Source organism: Muntiacus reevesi, chromosome 5, assembly GCF_963930625.1.
Source record: "Muntiacus reevesi chromosome 5, mMunRee1.1, whole genome shotgun sequence".
Classification (NCBI taxonomy): Eukaryota; Metazoa; Chordata; class Mammalia; order Artiodactyla; family Cervidae; genus Muntiacus; species Muntiacus reevesi.
In genome coordinates this window covers 9,540,742-9,562,396 of record NC_089253.1, presented here as the reverse complement: position 1 = coordinate 9,562,396, position 21,655 = coordinate 9,540,742, and the positions used below count along the sequence as shown (strand labels likewise).

At 41.0% G+C, this 21,655-nt stretch overlaps 1 protein-coding gene and 1 long non-coding RNA gene across 9 annotated transcripts in view; one reads left to right on the top strand and one right to left on the bottom strand.

Annotated features, from left to right (window-relative positions):
• PICALM (phosphatidylinositol binding clathrin assembly protein) overlaps positions 1-6,170 on the bottom strand; it is a 94,117-nt gene extending 87,947 nt beyond the window's left edge. For 2 of the 8 annotated variants that reach the window (XM_065936911.1, XM_065936912.1), the window contains exon 1: positions 5,946-6,170. In XM_065936911.1, coding sequence (XP_065792983.1) covers positions 5,946-6,075 — 130 coding nt within the window. In that variant the 5' untranslated portion in view covers positions 6,076-6,170. The remainder of the gene's footprint in view (positions 1-5,945) is intronic. The other 6 variants (XM_065936915.1, XM_065936914.1, XM_065936916.1 and 3 more) reach the window with 5 other exon arrangements.
• Positions 5,380-21,655, top strand: part of LOC136169142 (uncharacterized) — a 32,858-nt gene continuing 16,582 nt past the window's right edge. Inside the window, exon 1 of the long non-coding RNA XR_010663385.1 lies at positions 5,380-5,428. This is a non-coding gene — a long non-coding RNA (uncharacterized lncRNA). The remainder of the gene's footprint in view (positions 5,429-21,655) is intronic.

Below are 21,655 nucleotides of genomic sequence, written 5' to 3'. Positions count from 1 at the left end.
TCTATCTGCTACTACATTCAACTTGTTGCAACATCACACAGCCTCTGGAAAACTCCACTGTACAATAGTGGAAGAATGAAAATGGGAAAGCTAAACAATGTCTCAGCATATGAATATAGTTTTGACCTCACAAATATGCTGAAAAGGTCTTGGGGACTCCCAGGAGGCAGAGGACCACATTTCAAAAAACACTGCAAGGGCCTTCCCTGGCAGTCCAGTGGTTAAGACTCTGTGATTCCACATCAGGGGACGTGGGTTTGATCCCTGGTTGGGAAACTAAGATCCCACATGCGTGGCCAGGAAAAAGAGAAACACTGCCTTGAGTAAATAAATATGGCTTATTCATTTCCTGGAATAGAAAAGCATTACATAACATGTCACACTACGGTGAAACCCAGACCTGATGCCAGACTACCTGGGTTCAAATCCCAGTTCTTTTCTTGGCTATGCAAACTTGGGCAAATTACTAAACTCAAAGTCTTAGTTCCCTCTTCAGCAAAATGGTAATAATAATAAAAAATCTCTCTCACAAAGTTGTTGAAAGGAATAAACAAGTTAATAAATACAAAGCGTTCAGTAATGTGAGTGCCCAGCACAAAGCAAGCACCAATAAACACTTGTTAAATGGACATAAACACCATCCAGGCCTAAGCACAGAGCACACGCCTCGCTGTGAGTACTGCTACTACATTCTAATGCAGCCTGAAACATCCTTGGTATTCTTACAGTCTGGCGAACTACAATTCTGAACCTAATTTTTCCACACAAAGGTTTAGGTTCATCAAAATACCCTCTTCAAGGAATATCATTAGTAAATTCTAACTGCCCACAAACAATCCTCCTTGAAAAGAACTATATATACAATGAATATACAAAATTCCAAAAGGTCAAATCCAAAACTTCAATTCTCTAGAGAAATATATAAAGCCATTTAACAGGGAACATACTGAGACAGAACACAAAGTAACGGAAATGCCACTTCAGCCACCAAAAGAACAGGAAGAGCAAATAAAGTAAGCCTTTACTTTGGAAATCTAACCCTACTTCTCCTTGGTAGGGCTGTAACCTCTGGCCAAGAAATCTTTAAGTTTATTTTTCTTACTTCTTTGATTTTAAGGGAGAAATCATGGAACTAGGCACTTTTAAAACTGAAAAAAAAAAAAAACAAAACAAAAACAGAACAAAAGAGATTTCCATGTATTACAACAGTGAACTTTCATATTAAGTATTCTAAATGATAATCAGAGTCAAAATAAACTATTTTATTTAAATGAAAGCAATCCTATTTCAAATAAATTATATTAAACAATTAATGTATTTTTAAAACATCTAGGGAATTCTCTGGCTATCCAATGGTTAGGACTCCACACTTCCACTGTAGCAAGTACAGGTTCAATACCTGGTTGAGAAACTAAGATCTCACAAGCCTTCAGCACAGCCAAAAAACCAAAGGATTAAGTAGAAGAGCTTTAAAAAGCTAAAAAAATAAAACATCTAAATAAATACAAATACTCTGCAAATCAAAGGAGAGAAAATCAAATGAATCAAAATTAATTCTAAGACATCTTAGAAATTATTCAGATATACAAAATATACAAACATAAAAAGCACTGGTACATGAATAAAAAATAGATGACTAAAATCTAAATATTATTTCTTAAAATAACAAGTCCAGTGATGCCTAATTATTTTACAAAGATATTTTACAATTAATTTGCTAATTGCAAATAAGGCAGGTACTGAAATGGCTAGCGCTTAGATCTTTTTCTAGGTTTCTCTTTTAAAATACATACTATCCAGAAATATAACTAAATATATCAAGGAGGAAAAAAACATATCTGTAGAGTTCTACTGTACACCTCCTGGATTTGACAGAAGTAGTCAAATCCTACTATTATCACTTTGATGACTCAATCATCATTTTTTGTATTTCAGAACTATTAGAGGAGTAAGGGACAGAATAAGTCAAATAATGAAAATGAAAATATAAATCATAATTCTTATGGGAATTCTCATGGGAAAGAACAGTAAGCCCAAACAGAACTACAAAGTAACTGTCCATTAGGACAGCCTCAGCTACCTTAGTTCTAAACAAGAGCCGCCAAGGGCAGATCTTCCACTTACTACCTTCTTCACACGCACTTTCTCGCAGATCAGATCCCAGTTACCAGACATCTTCTTGATAACACAAAAACTAAGTACCCACTGTATATCATTAAGACATTAAAAATCAATAATTTGCTATAAAAGATCATTATTTCAGCTGAATGTCAATATTTTATATGTATTTTTCAATGTTAAAAAAACCACTAACCCAAATACAAATTACATCCTCTATAACTTTGAAGCTTTCACAAATTCTTACTTTAAAAACACGCACAAATTTCACAATTAAAACTAGGCTGAGTCTAAATCCAGTACACAACCCACAAATACCCACACTGTACATACCTTATAGATATGCTTAAAATGAATACTTAATAAGAACGTGATTTTGATTTTGTTGTGCAGAATGTAAGGCAGATGGTGGCTAGGATGAAATGCCTCTTGAAATTAACCAGGAAAAACATGGATATAAAAGTGAAGACATTAGATCTGTTAACATAGTATTTCATTTAAGTGAAACATGTCATAACATAAATGCCCAAGGAAAGAAAACTACTACAGAAAAAAGAAAAATGTCCTTGTCAAAACCAGAGTGAGGGCTGTGAAATCGGATAAGAATGTTTTTAAGAAATTATAAAACTGTTCTGTGTACTTCAATCATCAATGTTTTCAGCATTCTACATCCATCTCTTTAAATGGAGTTAGAGACAACCTTCTATGCATATGACTCGCCTATCCCATAGCTATGAGAGAGGATTAAACTAGAAGATAAGTGCCTGGCAAACAGAAGTCCTTCAGGTACAAGGGCTGCTATTCTCCCACCTTGATTGTGGACATTAGAGGCCTGGAATTAAATGCAAATCATGTTTATTTTTAAAAATGTGTTTCAGAGGTTTGACAACTCTTTTCCCACTGTGGACACTAGTTAACATTATTAATTGACTCATATAAGCAAAGCAAAAGCTCTTTCTTAAATATATATACAAAGCAGTATGAATTAAGCCATAATTCATGGATTACAATAATCATTTCCTAATATGGACAGACCTTGGCAAGGTGCACACTCTAAAGGCTTGGAGCAAAAAAAACAAGTCCTAAGCATATTTTTATTAACTACTAACATTTAAAAAATGAAACCATTTTCATTAGACTCAACTAATTAGGCAACAGTTTCTCAGGATATTAAAAGGTTTAACAACAAAACTAAACCTTCACTAGAAAAATTCCTAAAAGAGGAAAAATTATATCTGCATTAAAGCCCTAAAAGTCCATGGTATCATATGGCTGAGTCACTTTGCTGTCACTACCATAATTTTTAATTATGTATGTTAATCAGCTATACTCCAATACAAAATAAAAAGTTCAAAGTTGGGGTGGGGGGGGAAGTCCATGATGTCAAAAGCCTTTTAGATTTTCTCAAAGTATGTTAAAGTGTGTAAGGCAAGAGAAAAGCCACTCATTGGTCAGACTTTAGTTAAGTGTATTTAATTAATGGAACTGGTTATATAGGTGTTTTAAACAATATAGGGAAGACAGTATTAGTGTATTTTTTAAAACTTCACTTGATAGAAATGAGTAGTGGCACCTTATCTATACAGATTTAACAGAAAAAAAAATTAAACATTACCACCAATATTCAAGTTCTAAAGAAGTAGGAATGTATAAACACAGCAGTGGTAGAGAAAAAGAACTACAAACGTGAGTTTACCCATACCAAAAAGGTAATCCCAGTTCGATTCTGCTAACATTTAACATTCATAAAATCACAAGCAAGTCTGACTCTCCTAAATTTACCTAGCCTATTTTCTGACCTTTTCCACAATGTGTTAGAACTGCAACATTTGAAATAAGACAAAAATCTTTAAAAGAACTTTTAAAAGCCATATCTATTCTTGTTATAATTTATCATTTTGAAATGAGAGAAGAGGATAACAGTTCACAAAGTCACAAGTAGTTTCTTGAACACGGAAAACAAGCAACAGAAACCAACCTCACTAAAGAACTGTTAGGGCAACCATAGATTGAATAGAGAAATCGAAGTAGTTATTTGAAGAGAAGTAAACAGTAAAAATGCCTATTCCAAATATCAGATAATCAGAAAAGCACTTAGGTTTCATAATGCATTTTAAAGAATTTTCCGTTTATAAAAGTGTCACCATTCAAACACATTCTGAATTCCTTAAAACAGTCAAGGATTGATGGTTTAACAAGCAACCTGCAAGAATCGCACATCAGAAAGAACCACCGAGCAGTAATAATGTTTTTTTAAACTTTTCCTCAAGGAAGGAACAAGTCACAATGAATAATGGGTCTGTCTGTAGCAATAACTTGTTCTAACAGTACTTCACGAGCAAAGCGTCTTGAAAGAATTCACATTTTGTGCATTTTTTTTTTTAATAAAAGCGCAAACCTTAGGGCCAAAGTCCAAGCGAGAAATCAAAACAGGACTCCCGTCAGTGAATTCTCTTTCAGGACATGCTCACTCTTGCTTCAAACAGTAAAGCAAAGTAACTTCCATGAAGGAGAAAAGTCAGTCAGGCTTCTGTGTCCAATAGCCATTAAAAAAAAAAGGAACTTATTTCTTAACTATGCCTTTCCCCCCATGTTTCCCTTAAAGTTTCAGGTCAAAGCTCCACCGTGTCAAAGATTGAGTAATCCACTGATCTTTGTACCTTGAGGTAAAGGAGTGGAATAAAAAAGGATATTACAGGTGGCTTCCAGGTTTGGAAAAAGTTGGGAGGAGCTATCTGGAGTAACTGTATATGTCAGTGAATGGTGTAATGTTATGCCGTGTAAGAAAAGCTAATCTCCCAAAAAACAACCAGCATAAAATAAAACGGAGTCCAAAATCAAGCATCACCAAACACCTTTTCACCAGTTTTTTAAAAGATGTATGTTATTTGTGGGTTTGATTACTAATTCACTTTGAATTCCAACAGTCTACCCTTCACTAAAGCTTCTAAACTGAAACAGCCAGGTTTAATAGCTCTACTAGAACTGACACCAAAAGCAGCAAACATTTTCCCGTATCCCCATTAGACCAAAAAAAAAAAAAAAAACGGGGGGGGGGGGGTGCGCCTGACATTCACAACTTATTCCAGTCCGAAGCAAGAAAACAGTGACTAAATTCCACCAGGGGTGATTAAAAATCCCGAATTTCCCACAAAGCTGTCCCCACACCAAGGGAAGCCCTTTACTTTCACGATCCTAAGAAAAATAGTCCAGGGGAAGGGCGGGGGGGCGGTGGGGGAGCCGGGGACTGAGTTATAATATTTACGAAGAGACGAAGGGAACTTAAGCGAAGCTACGGAGGCGAAGAAAGGTAACCCGAGAAAGGGAGGAAAGGTGGATGAGAAAGCGGGGGGCAGGGAAGGGACGGGAGAGGCTGGGGGAGCAGAGTAGCGACTGTCCCTTCGGGGGGAGGCAGCCCTCCGGGGCTGCGGAGAAACGGGGGGGTCCGGGCGCGCACGGAAACCCCGAGGCGGCTGCTGCGGGAAACAATGGGGCGCTGAGGCCGGGAGCCGGCGGCGGGGAGACGCCGGGGAGCGGGCGGCTGGGTGCGGAGAGAGGACAGAGGGCTGCGCCAGGACCGGAGGCGGCCGGGCGGCGAGGGGCGAGGTGGGGGGCGGCCGGCCGGCTGCGGCGGGGCCCCGGGGGACGCGGGAGGCGACGGGCTCGTCAGGGACGCTCCAGACCGGGAACGGAAACCGCGAGGGCAGGTGTGATGGAGGCAAGAGACAGAGAACACGGCTGCGGGGGGGAAGCCAGGACCCGCCGGGCCCGAGGAGACCACAGCTGAGGGAAGAGGCAGCGTGAGACGCGCGGGGGCCGCCACTCACAGTCCAGGTGCTTCTTCTTGGGCCCCATGATCTCGTGGGTCGTGGCCTTGCATACTGTCTTGGACACGGCGGACCCGGTGACACTGTGCTGGGCGGCGGTGATCCGGTCCGTCAGGCTCTGGCCCGACATCTCTGCGGCTCCTCCGCCAGCCCTCCCGCTCGGCAACCGGCGGGGAACTGGGACCCCCAAGCGCCGGAGGGCCCCCCGCCGCCCCCCGCCCCCGCCGCACCCCCTTAACCCCGCACCGGCCCCCCTCCTCCTCCGCCTGCCAGCCCGGGGCGGGGCTCAGGGCCGCGCGCCGCCACCCGGAGCGGAAAGAGCCGGCTCCGGTCCGCCGCGGGGTCAGGCACGGCGTCGGCTACTCCGCCGGCCCCCGCCTCAGTTTCAGCCCAGCCCTCCCCTGGTCAGCTGGAGCCCGGCAGGGCGAGAGGCACAGGCGGCTGCAGGAAAATGGCGGCGCCAGGCTCCTCCTCGGAGCTTTCCGGGCTGCCCTGGGTCACGTGACGCGGCCGCCGCCCCTCCTCCTCCTCCTCCTCCTCCTCCTCCTCCGCCTCGTTCTCCTCCTCCTCCCGCCCCCTTTCTCCCTTCTCCGTCCTCTTCTGCACCCGCCCTCCCTCGCTCGGCGAGGGCAGAGCGGGGCGGCGCCCGCGCGTTACGTGGTGGAACCCGTCCGGCGGGCGCAACAGGAGGCCCGCCCGCGGGAGATGGGGGGAGGGGGGAGTGCGCGGCCCGCCGCGTCACGTGATGCTCCCTGCCAACAGGTCGCCCGAGGCCGGGCTCTCGGTGGGGGGGGGGGGGGGGGAATAGAGAGGGGGCGGGGTCACATGAGGGGGCGGGGTCACAGAGAGGGGCGGGCTCACAGAGGGGGCGGGCTCACAGAGAGGGGGCGGGGCGTGCGGCTGCGCCCCTCGCCCGCCTCCGGGGTGTCCCAGCGTTTGGTCGGAAGCGACGGTGTGACAAAGAGGAGGTGCGGCCGCTTCCTCAGCCCCTCCCTGAGGTGTCGGAGCTCCCGGGGCTTTTTTTCGTTATAGAATCAAGAACGGGGTGTTCAGTGATGCCCCCCGCCGCCCTTCCTAAGCCATCCTCCTGGCTTTAAGGGCAAGGCTTCCGTCGACCCATTCTCAGGCCTCTCCCTCCAGTGGGTATTGAAGCTCTCCCTGCTTCCTGACCCAGGCAGGGTTGGGGTTTGTGTTGTTTTTTTTTCTTTCCCCCACCCTTTTTCTTGAGACGCTTGGAAATACCACCTGTTTTTGTTTATCGCTTCTCTGAAAAGGCGACGCGTTGATGCCAGTCTATATTTGAATACTAATGGACCAGGGTTCTCTTGGGGCGTCAAATACGACAGGAAACACAGAGCTTCACTGGAATTTCAAAAGGGAAGTAGTAGGATGATGTCACCAGAGATTAGCTTGACCCTACAAGGGCTGACTGCTGTGGTTATTAAAGGTCCAGACCATAGAAGGAAGTGAGAGGGTGGTAAATGGAGACGTCCCATTCAGAGAACCCAGACATCACCACCTGGCATCTCCCCCTGGTTTAATCTTTGTTCTCTTTGGCCTCTTTTCTCTTGCATAAACCAGATTTTTAGGGAAAGAAGACACTGAAACCGTCCTGTGGGCATTTAGAAGAGTTATTATATCCTGTGAATCTGTTACATGAGATCCAGATCTCTTAACAAAGTCTTAAAATGTTATTAGGGCCCCACTTGCAACACTAAGGATTAATTTTTAAACCTCTATGAATGTTAATTTACCATGGTAGTCCTATGTAGTCTTGCTAGTTTCATATGAAATGCTAACATACTCAAAGTCTGTGTACACCATCTGCCAACCAAGTCCGAAATACTGTGCTTCAGTCTGGTGACTCTCAAAAGATGCAAAGCTAATAGATAGTTAATATTTTGTGTGTCATCATGAATTTTGTGGTCTCTTCTCATTCCCTTTCCCCTCTTTTTTTTTTTTTCATGATGGCTGGTGAAATTCTGCAGTACTATGCTTTTGCCAAGAACATAAAGTGCTTAAACCAGCAGGCTTCATCTTTGTCAAGCCAGACCAAATTTCTCAAAACTGTAATAACTTCCTTCAGTGCATCTGCAATCTGCCTGTGGTTTGATGCCCAGTTTGCTGCCCTGTGTCCATTGGGCGGTGGAGTTACCCAATTTTCAAGACATCCTTGCTATTCTTCTCTGGGTTCTACTTAATAAGTTACTGGGTGGCCTCTGTGCTGGTACACCCACGGTGAGGTCAACAGGAGCTAAATCAGTAGATAAATATTTCATCTTCAGGGAAAATCTAAAAGTTATTCCTAAACACACAGAAGGCGACATGTATGTTTTGCATGCTATGAATAACATTCTAACAAGGTATTTCACTGTTACTTCTACCAAAGAGATTCTTACAAAGCACCTTTATTCAAATAACTGTGGACATGTTCACTTTACTAATAAACTAGCTTCTATTAGAAATATCACCATACTCTTTTTCAAGGATATATTTTAGAAGTATCCAAATATGTAAATAATTAGTGATCATTGGAGAGATGTATAATTGTGGAGTAAACTATATGAAGCAATGTAGATGGTGGAGAAGTGCTCTAAGAATAGGAATTAATGACCTACTCTTTCTTATATGCTTTTCTGTATGTTCTACTTTCCTTGGTCTAGTCAAGAAATAGCTCTCCCTGAAGTTCCACGGATGCCTCAAACCCACTATGGCCAGAACTGAACTTCTCTTGCCCTTGCCCATTTTACAGCCTGAATCCATAGTGATCTCTTGTATTCCTTGTTTCTGTTAATGGCCTCACCACCTGCCCTGAAGTCCAAGTCAGAAAACTGTGATTCCTTCTCAGCTCTCTTCTCTCTTTTTTCTCATCTAGCCTGTTCTACTTCCATTCCCTCTAACTCATCCTCTGTCTCCTACACCACTTCTATTGCCTTAGTTCCAGCCTATGATCTCTTTCCCATGTAGACTGTTCTAGTTGATTTCTCTCTCTCATACCTCAACTCTCCAGTCCAGATCATTCTGAACCTAAAATCTGATTGTCTTTTCTTTGCATGAAAACCCTTCTGTAAAATCCTTGTCGCTACTCTAGAGGATAAAGTTCAGGGCTCTCAGCCTGGCATACAGGCCCTTCATGATCAGTAAAGAAAGTGAAGTCTGACTCTTTGGACTGTAGCCCACCAGGCTCCTCCGCCCATGGGATTCTCCAGGCAAGAATACTGGAGTGGGTTGCCAGTTCCCTCTCCAGGGGATCTTCCCAACCCAGGGATCAAACCCAGGCCTCCCACATTGTGGGCAGACGCTTTAACCTCTGAGCCACCAGGGAAGCCCCTCGTGATCAGTAGCCCCTACCTAACTCTGCTGCTCATTGAGCCTCATGTCTTCCCAGGCCTCCACATGCACTCCAGCCAGTGTCACACTACTGGTCATACTTGGATATGCCAGGCAGTCAGAAGTTTCCTTTTGTTGCTCATGTAGTATTCTGCACATCCTTCTGCTATCGAATTATTTTAATTTTTATTGCCCTAGCCACTGAGCAACTGAGCATTGATTGTACTAGCAGGGGGTGCTGGCAGAGATAGCTTCTTTATAGCGATGTGGCTGATGCATAATAGGTTTGTTTTTAGGTTTGTTTAAGTCACTCAGTCATGTATGACTCCTTTTGCAACGCCATGGACTGTAGCTCTGCTGGCTCCATTGTCCACGGGATTTTCTAGACAAGAATACTGGAGGTGATTGCCATTTCCTCCTCCAGGGGATCTTCCTGACCCAGGGGAACTGAACCCACATCTCTTGTGTCTCCTGCATTGGCAGCTCAATTCTTCACCCGACTGAGCCAACTGGGAAGCCCGACACATAATAGACACAGTAAAATGCTGGTTGAATGAATGAATGAAACCATTCTGAAGTCGCCCATTGGGAAACACCACTCCAAACCTCTCATTTAATAAAATCTGCCATTTTTTCACACTTACAGCATAATTGTCAGGTTATGGACAATAATTATGTATTATGGGCTGCAGGTAAATATAGTTACGTACATCCTATCATTATCCATATGGAACATCATTCATATTTCAGTACTGTATTAATTCATTGATTCTTTCAAAAAATATGTATTGAACAGCTGCTGTGTGTAAGGCACTGTTGTGGGTGATGTACACGGTTCTAACAGTGAACCTGTCAATTCTTTGGGAACTAATAACTATCAACTTTGATCATCAACTTGAAAGTTTGTGTGCTTTCATTATAAATGAACAGAACCAAAAACAGTAGAAAGGAAGAATTTGAATAGAACATGATATTTCCTAAGGTTCCCTAAATTATAAAGTATATTGTAGAGAGGTATGAGGGACAGAGGAGGGAGCAACAGTTTTTTTAATGCTTTTTGTGTGCTAGGAACACTACATGAATTTTTTCATTTAACTCTCGTTACTATAACTCTGGGTTTCCCTGGTGACTCATTGGGAAAGAATCTGCCTGCCAATTCAGGAGACTCAGGTTCAATCCCTGGTCCAGCAAGATCCCCAAAGAAAGGAAATGGCTCCCCACTCCACTATTCTTGCCTGGAAAACCCAATGGACAGAGGATCCTGGCAGGCCACCCAGTCCATGGGGTCGCAAAGAGTTGGACACAACTGAGCAAATCAACAACAACAACAACTATAACTCTAAAAAGTTTTGTGCCACTTAATACAAGGAGAGAAAAAGTCTTAGAGTTTAAATGTTTATGCAATTTTACTCTATTGCTTAAAAAGAGTCTTAGAAGTCTCAGAATTCCACAAATACTCAAGTGGTGGAAGCAAGATTTAAAAATTCATTGTCTTATATACACACTACTATGTATAAAATAGATTCCTAAAAAAAAAAAAAATAGATTCCTAATGAAAGCCTAATGTATAGCACAGGGAATTCTGCTCAGTGCTCTGTGATGGCCTAAATGGGAAGGAAATCTAAAAAAGATTGGACATATGTCTCCATATAGCTGATTCACTTTGCTGTGTAGTAGAAACTCACACAGCATTGTAAAGCAGCTATATTCCAACAACAACAACAAAAAATCTCATTGTCTTCCTGTTACTTTATCTAGATCCTTTCACCAAGACTGAAGTTACTACCATATAGATTAAGTTCATTCAACAAATACTTGCTGGCCTACTCTGTGCTAGGCATTGCTAGATGCTAAGATATAATAATGTGCGAGGCAAACGTGGTCTCTGTTCTCAGGATTCTTACACTATTTTAGATAACAACAGAGGAGAAAAATAGGTGGGGAGAAGAAAATACACTGTACCTAAAGAATCTTTATGAGGTCTGTAACTTTGAAAGAAAGTGAAGGAGAAAAAGAATATGGAAGAGAGAATTAACCAGAATTTTTACCCTTTATTATTTCAGTTAAGCCCATGCACAAATCCAAAGAATATACCAGTTCTTTGTTCCCACTCTTCTTAGACATTAACGGTAAACTAAATTATAATCTTTTGACATTCTGTTAGCTAAACTGACAGGAACACCTTGGCAACCTCTTTACCCCTCACCTTTTTATGTTTATGCTTCCTAATGCTGCTGAATCAGTTAAAGATTATAATCTTATATAACCTTGCACAAAAGTCAGGACTTTTCTTTGAATGTGGCTGAGTTCTCTGGCTAGAACCTCCAAGCGAGGACTTCACTTCCAACCTGACTTCCCTATTCAGGCTCTCAGCCGACATCCTTGTGATAATAGGAGTTACATGCTACTGCGTTGATTCCTCAGCCTGTGCTAAGCACATTACATTTATTTTCTCAGTGAAACCCTGAAACAATCTCATGACCGAAAGTAGCAGAGACACCTTGGAATTCCCCAAAGTCTGTTTCCTTTTCTCCTGAGCACACGTACTATGATTCCCAGCCTCCTTTGTACTTAGTTGGAGTCATGTGACTGACCTGATACACGATGGAGTGTGGACAGAAACAATGAAAGCCATTTATGGTTCGGCCCACAAAACCTCCAAAACTTCCTGCAAGTGCATCATATTCTGTTTATTTACCTACCAGTGGAATGAAGATTTCAAAGAATCTAGAGGAAGTCAAAGTGGAAAAATAGAAGCCTAGGGCCCCAAGTTAATCTTTGGAGGAATCCTGCCCCAGAGAACTGCATGAGCAGGAACACCTGTGTTGTACTTTACTTGCTTTCTTAAATCACGCCTCTAAAATTTTGATGCTGTGTTTTATAGTAGTCCCTTAGATAGCAAGGAGATCAAACCAGTCAGTCTCAAGGGAGATCATCCCTGAATATTCACTGGAAGGACTGATGCTGAAGCTGAAGCTCCAGTGTTCTGGTCATCTGATGCGAACAGATGACTCATTGGAAAAGCCCCTGATGCTGGGAAAGATTCAGGGCAGAAGGAGAAAGGGCATCAGAGGATGAGATGGTTGAATGGCATCACTGATGCAGTGAACATGAACTTGGGCAAAATCTGGGAGAGGTGAGGGACAGGGAAACCTGGCTTGCTGCAGTTCATGGGGTTGCAAAGAGTCGAACACAATTGGGCAACTAAACAACAACAACAAAGAAATTATGGTAGTAATTAACTACCCTACCAAGTACTCTTCTTTTCTCTCCATTTTACCGATAAAGAAATTGAGGCTTAGGAAAAGTTAAGCACCCTTGTGGCTCAGTTGGTGAAGAATCCACCTGCAGTGTGGGAGACCTGGGTTCAATCCCTGGATTGGGAAGATCCCCTGGAGAAGAGAAAGACTCCCCACTCCAGTATTCTGGACTGGAGAATTCCATGGACTGTATAGTCCAAAAGTTGGCAAAGAGTTGGACACAACTGAGCAACTTTCACTTTCTCACTTTTATTAGGTGGGAGAGCAAGGGTTAAATATCAGGTCTGTCTTACTTTAGAGCCTGGCATCTCACTGCTTGAGCTTCTCATGATAGTATTTTATGTCCTTCTAAAGTTTTTATTAAAATTTTAGTACACACTGCTTCACACAGCATGCAGAAAAGACAGTAATAAGGGTGACCACCAGGGTTCCTCCATACGTCTGAGTCTTTTACTATATCTTTAACTCACCCCTGCCACATTCTCCTTTCTTCCAGATATGTTAATTCTGTAGTCTCAATATGAATTACAGTGTATTGGGGCCTTTTATATGTCTTCAAAATACATGTGGACTAGCTATTAAATATAATCATTCTGTTAAAAGGGAGGACTAACCAAACCTTTATCCTGAATCATCATCAAAAACTCTAATCATGAAGCAGAATAAAAATAGGATACTTGAGCTGTTTAGGTACCTGGGGTCCATTCTTCTCTGTAATCTAAAGAGGCTGAATAAAGTAAAATTGCATTAGAGCATGCAACACTGAACTAAAAGATCAGCATTTCAATGTTAATGATAAAATTAGGATATTAAATTTTGACCAGTATCAATAAAATTAAGGAGATTTATTCATTCATTTGAGGCAATGGTAGAAATATCAGATTTGGAGTCAGACACACTTAAGTTCAAAACTTGGGCAAGTTATTTAGTTTCCTCATATATAAAACAGGAATCATAGCAGATAGCTTACAGATTTCAGGATTAAAATAATGTAGCCTTTTTTAGATTCCACATATAAGCGATATCATATTTGTCTGTGTCTGACTGACTTCACTCAGTATGACAATCTCTCGGTCCATCCATGTGGCACTAAATAGCATTATTTCATCCTTTTTATAGTGGAGTAATATTCCACTGCATGTAGGTACAGATGAACTTATCTACGAAACAGAAATAGAGTTACACATGTAGAAAATAAATATGTGGTTACCAGTGGGTAAGGGATAGGGAGGGATGAATTGGAAGATTGGGATTGACATGTACACACTTCTAGTAAAAAACATAACTAATAAGGACATACTGTATGGCACAGAGAACTCTACTCAATACTGTGTAATAGCCTATACAGAAAAAGAATCTTTATAAAGAGTGGATATATGTATATGTATAGCAGATGCACTTTGGTATACACCTGATACTAGCACAACATTGTAAATAAACTATACACCAATAAAGATTTTAAAAAGTAAGTGAAATAATGTACATAAAAAACTCGTACAATGCTTGACACACAATTGTCACTCAGAGAATAAACTCATTCAATAAACATTTACTCAGAATTTACTATGGGCAAAGCCCTCTACTAGAGTCTCAGGATACAGACATAGATTAGACAAAATGTTAATGTAATATACAACTGACCCTTGAACAACATGGATTTCAACTTCACAAGGCCACTTATACCTAGCTTTTTTTCGATAACTACACCTATAGTGCTATACGATCTTTGGTGGGTTGAATCTACAGTGCAGAGGTTTGACTGTAAAGTTATACTTGGATTTTCAGCTTGGCAGTGGGGTGGCAGGCAGAGGGTAACTCTTGCCTTCTTCAAGGGTCAACTAACTGTATTAAGTAGTATGATAGAAGTACGTCAACAGTACTATAAGAACAAAGAAAGATGACACCTAGTTCTTCCTGGTGGGATCAATAAAGGTTTATCAGAGGCAGTGACACATAAAAAGAGTCTTGAAGGTGATTAGAAATTGTGAGGGAATAGAGGAAATGTTATTCCAGGCAGAAGAAAACCACAAATGCAAAAGAAGGGGCCATTTGGGGGTTACAAATTGTTATATAGGGCCTAAACATTAAATGTATGTGAGGTTTTTATTTATTCATTCAATCAGCAAGTAGTTACTGAGCACATATATATGCTGAATAGTGTTCTAGGCCCTGAAAACACATCAGTGAACAAGTGGAAAAGTGTTCTTTCTGCCTTCTTGACTGTGTGTGTATTCAAGTGGGACATATTAACAAACAAATGAATATGAGACAGATACAGGGAGAGAAGAATGCTATGAGGAAAAATTAAGCAAGATAAATGAATCAAGAAGGACGGGGGAAGAGGAGCTTAAGCAGGATGACAAGGGGAAGTCTTTCTAAGATGGTGACACATGACTTGAGTGAACTGTGGGATCAGCACTGCAAATATTGGGCAGATCACTTTGTGTGCAGGGAGCAGTCATGACAATGGTGCTCAGACAGGAATCAGATTAACTTGTTTGTGGAACAGGAAGGCCCGTGTGGCCCCCGAGGAAAGAGTGAAGAAGAGAAAAAAGATTTAGGAAATGATCTCAGAGATATGACTAGACTATGAAGGGCTTCCTAAGGTATGTTGAGGAGTCTAGGTAACATCTGGAGGTAGCTATCCCATGACAGCAGACAACCCTAGATCCTTGGAACAACCTGATAACTGCATGAAGTTGGCTGTTTCCAACCAAGACAACTGAACAAGACCCCGTTGGTCACCATATTATTCTCTGTGCATGTATCCCCTTGGCTTTGAATGTTTATCCCGTCAACTATTTTCTCCCCAAACGTCTAGATTAAGGTCCTAGACAGTTAATGGACATCTGTGACCTTGGCTCCTGGTATTCCTAAGACTTCCATTCCTAATATACTGGTAAGGTTGAATAAACCCTACGCATATTAAAAGAAAAAAGAAACCTGTTTATGTAAGGAAGATCCAAATAAATCTTCCTTCCTTATGTAAGGAAGCCAAATAGATTGGCTTCCCAGGTGGCGCTAGTGGTAAAGAACCCGCCTGCCAATGCAGGAGACATAAGAGATGCAGATTCGATCCCTGGGTTGGGAGGAGGGCATGGCAACCCACTTCAGTATTATTGCCTGGAGAATCCCATGGACAGAGGAGCCTGTGGGGTTACAGTCCATGGGGTCACATAGTCGGACATGACTGACCTGACTTAGCACACATCCAAATAGATTATGTCACATCAAAATCTTAGAATATGGATTTGAAACGCCTTTCAAACTCTGACAATCTTTGTCTTAGTGTCTGTCTGCATTGCAGTTAACCAGATATATGATCTTCAGTGTCTTAAATGCTGCTGCACCCCCATTGCTGCACTAGGATTTACATTGATCATTTACAAATGATCACCCAGCAAAAAGGACAAGAAATTCTGATGCTTGTAGAGGTCAATATGACTGGTGAAAAATTCAATACATAATTGCAACTTATAAAATAGCAATGCAGATCTGCATTGATCCCATCCCCAGACAAATAAAAGGCTTTTCCCAGTTTAGGGTGAAAACTGATCAAAAAATAGGAGGACTGAGAAATGAGGCAAGAATGATTATTGTATGCAAAGTGAAATGAAGTGCAAACTGAAATGATCTACTGTACCATTCCATGATATGTAACAAAAGCTATTTTAGCTCTTACTGTCTAACACCAGCTTGTTTAGGCTGTTTGTTACAATATAAGACCACATATGAACTGGTTTGACTGTAACTCTGCACAGATTCATAGATTCTAGTAATTCAGTTAGCTTACAAATTCTAACCAATTCCTGCCCAGGCTACTAATACCCACCACCAAGACACCCTATGATTAATACCAGCCTCCTCCCCAGTTCTGTAAATATCTTTCCCTTATCACCCCTTTTGAGATGTTATCGGAACTCTATTACTGTGGTGCTGCCCACTAACAGCAAATTTAACAAATTCAGATTTTATAGATGAACAGTTTTTCTCATGGTTTCTGTATAGAATGTGGCAGACTAAGTCATACCCCGTCCCCTGACAAAGATGTCTATGTCCTCATTCCCAGAACCTGTGAATTTGTTATCTTACATGGTAAAAAAGGATGTAGCAGATATGAATAAGTTAAGGATGGGGCCCGAGGTAATCACAGCACCCCTATAAAGGGAAGCAGGAAGTCAGAAGGAGATGAAGGCTATATGACAACACAAACAGAATTTGGAGTGATGTGATCACAAGCCAAGGAATGCCAGAAACTGGAAGAAAGTAGGAATGGGTTCTCTCTAGCACGTCTGTAGTGAACCACCCCTACTGACAGCTTGAAGTGAATTCTGGAAGTTACAGGTCTAAAATAAGATAACGGGGAATTTCCTGGTGGTTCAGTGGCTGGGACTCTGTGCTTCCACTGCAGGGGACATGGGTTTGGTTCCCAGTCTGAGAACTAAAATCCCACATGCTACTTGAAGCAGCCTAAAAAATAAACAAATGAACGAATAAATAAAATAAGACAACAGATTGAATAAGGTCTAAAATAAGACAACGTAATAAATTTCTGTTATGTAGGTCACTAAGTTTTTGATAATTTTGTTAAAGCAGAAATAGGAAGCTAATACAGAGCTTTGGCAGGAATTTGGATTTTATTCTAAGTGAGATGAAAAGTCATCAGATGTTTTGAACAGAGGAATAACATGATCTCAAAATATATATTGATTTCTAATCTTGCTGTTTGGAGAATGGAATTTTGAGCAGGATAGAAGCAGGGAAAGTGGTTAGGAAGGAATTGCTACAGACAAGAAGAATAGTCAGTGACAGTGACTTAGATTAGAGTGGAAGGCACAGAAATGAACTGTAGATAGATTTAGGTATATTTTTAGTGTAGGATCAACAGAATTTGCTGGTGGATCAAATAGTGGGGAGAAAATCTGAGGACAGCAACTCTAGGGGAAAAGATTATACTAGGATGACTTCTAAATTTTGACCTGAACAACTTAGGTGAATGAAGAATAGGGGAAAATGAAGCTGAAATGAAGACAGTAGCCCTGTCATGAAACACCTTGTATGCTGTGCTTAGGAATCTGGATATTGTCCTGAAGGCAATGAGAATGCTTTGACAAATTCTAAGTCCAGAATGGCATCAACATCTAATTGACCTCTGTGTCCCTTTCATTTTTTAAACTCAACAGATACATTAAAAGATGTCCCAGGCCCATAAACCATTATTCCATCTACTTTCTCATTCTCTACCTGTGTGATGCTTTGGTTTTTAATTTAATGAAAGCCTCATTATGAGAGAAGTTATCAAAAAAGTTCTGAACAGCTAAGTTTTACATTTTATGGTCTGCGTTGGGCCTGATTGAGAAAACAAAAATCTTGTAAAAATAATTGTACTTGTTCCTAATTCTTAACCCAAGGGTAGAGCAAGGCAAAACTGGTCAGTGGGTAGAGGGCATTGTAGTAGAGGCATTAGAGAGGGGAAGAAGGATATAGATCCTAGAGATAGGAAGCATTAATAAAATGTGTAAAATCTGAGAAATAGATTGCATGAAATACATGAGAGGACCCAAAGTAAAGGTTGAGACCTTGTTTTCTGATGTGGTTTAGCTGGATACATCATGATTCCATTTACTAAAAAGGATGATGTTGGAGGAAGAGGAAGTTGGCAGGGAGAGAAATGCATTCAATTTGAATATAATTATTTTTTAATTAATAAAACATATTTTAAGAGCAGTTTTAGGTTCACAGCAAAATGAAATGGAGGGACTTCCCAGGTTGTTCAGTGGCTAAGACTCTTATGTTCCCAATGCAGGGGCCTTGGTTTCCATTCTTGGTCAGGGAACTGGATTCCACATGCCACAGCTAAGAGTTTACAGGCTACAGGTTAAAAAAAAAAAAAATCCCATGTGCCACAACTAAGACCTAGCGCAGCCAAATAAATAAAAGAAAATGGAGTGGAGAAACAGAATTCGAATATACTCCTGTTCCCACACATGTACAACCTCTCCCACTTATTAACATCCACTATTCATATTTGTGACAATCAATGAACCTATACCGACACATTACTGTTATCCAAAGTCTGAAGTCTACATTAAGGTTCAGTCTTGGTGGTGTGCATTCTATAGGTTTGGACAAATGATAATAACAATTATCCACCATTGTAGTATCATGATAAGTAGTTTCTGCCCTAAACATTTTTGTGCTCTCCCTTTTGACCTCTTCCTCTTCCCTAAACTCTGTCAACCAGAGATTATCTTTTTATCTATAGTTTTGCCTTTTCTCGGATGTCATGTAGTTGGAATCACCCAGTGTCACCTTTTCAGATTTGCTTCTTCCACTTAGTAGTAGGCATTTAAGGTTCCTCTATGTCTTTTTGTGGTTTGATGGCTCCTTTTTTTTAGTGCTGAGTAATATCCCATGGTCTAGATGAACTAAGTGTATTTTTCCATTCACCTACTGAAAGACATCTTGGTGGATTCCAGTTTTGGTAATTATAAACAAAGCTCTATAAATATCTGTATAGAAGTTTTTGTGTAGACACCAGTTTTTGGTTCATTTGGGTAAATATCAAGGAGCACAGCTGCTGGATCACACGGCATTAGTATGTTTCATTTTGTAAGAAACTGCAGAACTGTCTCCCAGAGTGGCTGTACCATTTTGCATTCCCATTAGCAATGAATGAGCATTCCTGCTATTCCACATCCTGAACGGCATTCAGCGTTTCGAATATGCTCATGAGACACTCCCAGTATACCAAGGATATTAATGTGTAAGCTGGAGATATAGGCCCAAATGATATGAGTGTACAAGTACTGTGGTTGGTACAATCACAGTGTTAATCGCTCAGTCATGTCTGACTCTTTGTGACCCCACAGACTATAGCCCGCCAGGCTCCTCTGTCCATGGAGTTCTTCAGGCAAGAATACTGGAGTGGGTTGACATTTCCTTCTCTAGGGGATCTACCTGACCCAGGGGTTGAACCCAGGTCTCCCGCACTGCAGGCAGATCCATTACCACCTGAGCCCCCAGGGAAGCTCCCAGTATGTCTGTATAATGGAATATTATTTAACCATAAAAAGGAATTAAGTTCTGAAATACACTACGATATGATGAATCTTAAAAACACACTAAGTGAAAGAAGTCAGTCACAAAAGGTCTCATCTTTTATGATTCCATTTATCTGGAGTCAGAAAACCCACTGAGATAGAAAGCAGATTAGTGCCCACCAGGGGCTGGGGGAGGGGAAATTAGAAATCAAAGTCTGTGTCCTTCAAACCGTGGGCATGATTGAATGGAGCTCTCTTTCCTTGTTGAGATCAGGATCCCTGTCTCCTCCACATGGAAGCACAAGAAAATCAATTCAAAATTTCCAAGAAATCAATCATTCTAGATCTTAATGATGAAGTACAAAGCAAAGTTCTATTGTCAGCCCAGTATCTGCACTCACCAACCAGGCAGCTCTCTTCTCAGGAATCCCTTTGGAGCACTTCAACCTCTAAGAAAATGAGGCTTCCAAAATATGGGCTTTTTTTTTTTTTAAACAAATTCAAACAGTTGCAAGTAATAGAATCTGTCTAGGCAAACCTCTCTGTTTATTTAAACATACCCCCTTTCCTGGGCTTCCCCATCCTGAGGCTGTCTAGATACAAGACTGGAAACTGAATGATCCAGGACCTCCAACTTTCCTAGTCATAGCAAAGGTCCGCTGTTGGCCTGGCTCTGTCACCATCGACGCTCTGCTCTCTAAAAACAAAGTCAATCAGGGACTTCCCTAGTGGTCCAGTGGCTCAGACATCACCTTCCTAATACAGGGCCCAGTTCCAGCTGTGATCAGGAAATTAGGTCCCACATGCCCAAACTAAGAGTTTGCACACCAAAAGATCCCAAGTGCTGCAACTAGGACCCAGCACAGTCAAATAACTAAATAACTTTTTTTTTTCTAACTCAACCAGGTACAATTATAGGGTACTTGAAGTCACCCTGAGCATAATAAGCTCCCAGGAGTGAGACATAGAGTCCTGGGGAATTCCAGCATTAAAGAGATAGCATACAATTTTGAAGGAGCACTGAATATAAAGCCACCCTCCGATAAAATTAAATTTTCTCTGGTACTTTGTTATTGCTCATATAAATTTATCAAAGTTCATTACCTTTTATTCTGTTACACCCACACCTCCCACACCCCAATTAACTAAAGCAATTATATTACATAATCCTCTCATCCTGGGGCAATTTTTAACATGGAGACTTTTAAAAAGTATAATAAAATATTTTAAACTCCCTTTTAAATGAAGATCTATAGCTTGTTCTATAAATCTTTTGTTTAAAAATATCTCTGGGAAGCAAAGATAGTTTACTCCAATTGGCAGGCCACAGAAAACTTTGAGTACCAAGTTCTAAACCTCCAAAAGTAGGATTAAAATTTGAGATACTGAAAGATTCCAGGAAACAGCAGCATTTCTGCATGCGCCAGTAAAATGAAGACAGGAGGATGCATCTGCCAAACTTTATATTGTAATTAAATCACTTCGTACTGACATAGCTTTACTTTGGAGGAGAATGTTTGTGGGGATTTTTAATCAGATAAAAGTAGGGCTGCTGTTTTCTCTATACCAATTAACATAGTTGACATCTAGCCAGATCTGCCCTGGACGCGGCAGGGGATGTTCAGTTTGTCCTGATTCTGTGGGAAATGAAAAATGCAGTACTTGGCACAGAGAAAATATGTGAACCCAAGAAATGTTGTCAAATATAGCAAGTCAAATTAAGAAAATTGATTTACTGAAGGGCGGTCTATGCTTTCTAGAGAACAAAGGAGGGAGGAAGTCTCTGGGCTACTAAAAATGAAGGACCTTGAGTTTAACTATTAATCCTCTATGTTAATCAATAAACATATATAGTTAAAGACTTTCCTACAACTCTATTAAATATGCAATTTGTCCTACTTTGAGTTTAAAGAAGGAACCAGTAGTGGCTCCAACATGGCGTATAAAAATTTATTTAACATTTTTACACAGAAAGTCAGCCTGGATGTCATCTAGTCAAATTCCTTCTTTCTTGGAGGATGAAAATTGGTGCCAGGGATGTTAAATTACTCTTCATGAAGTCACAATGGTACAATGC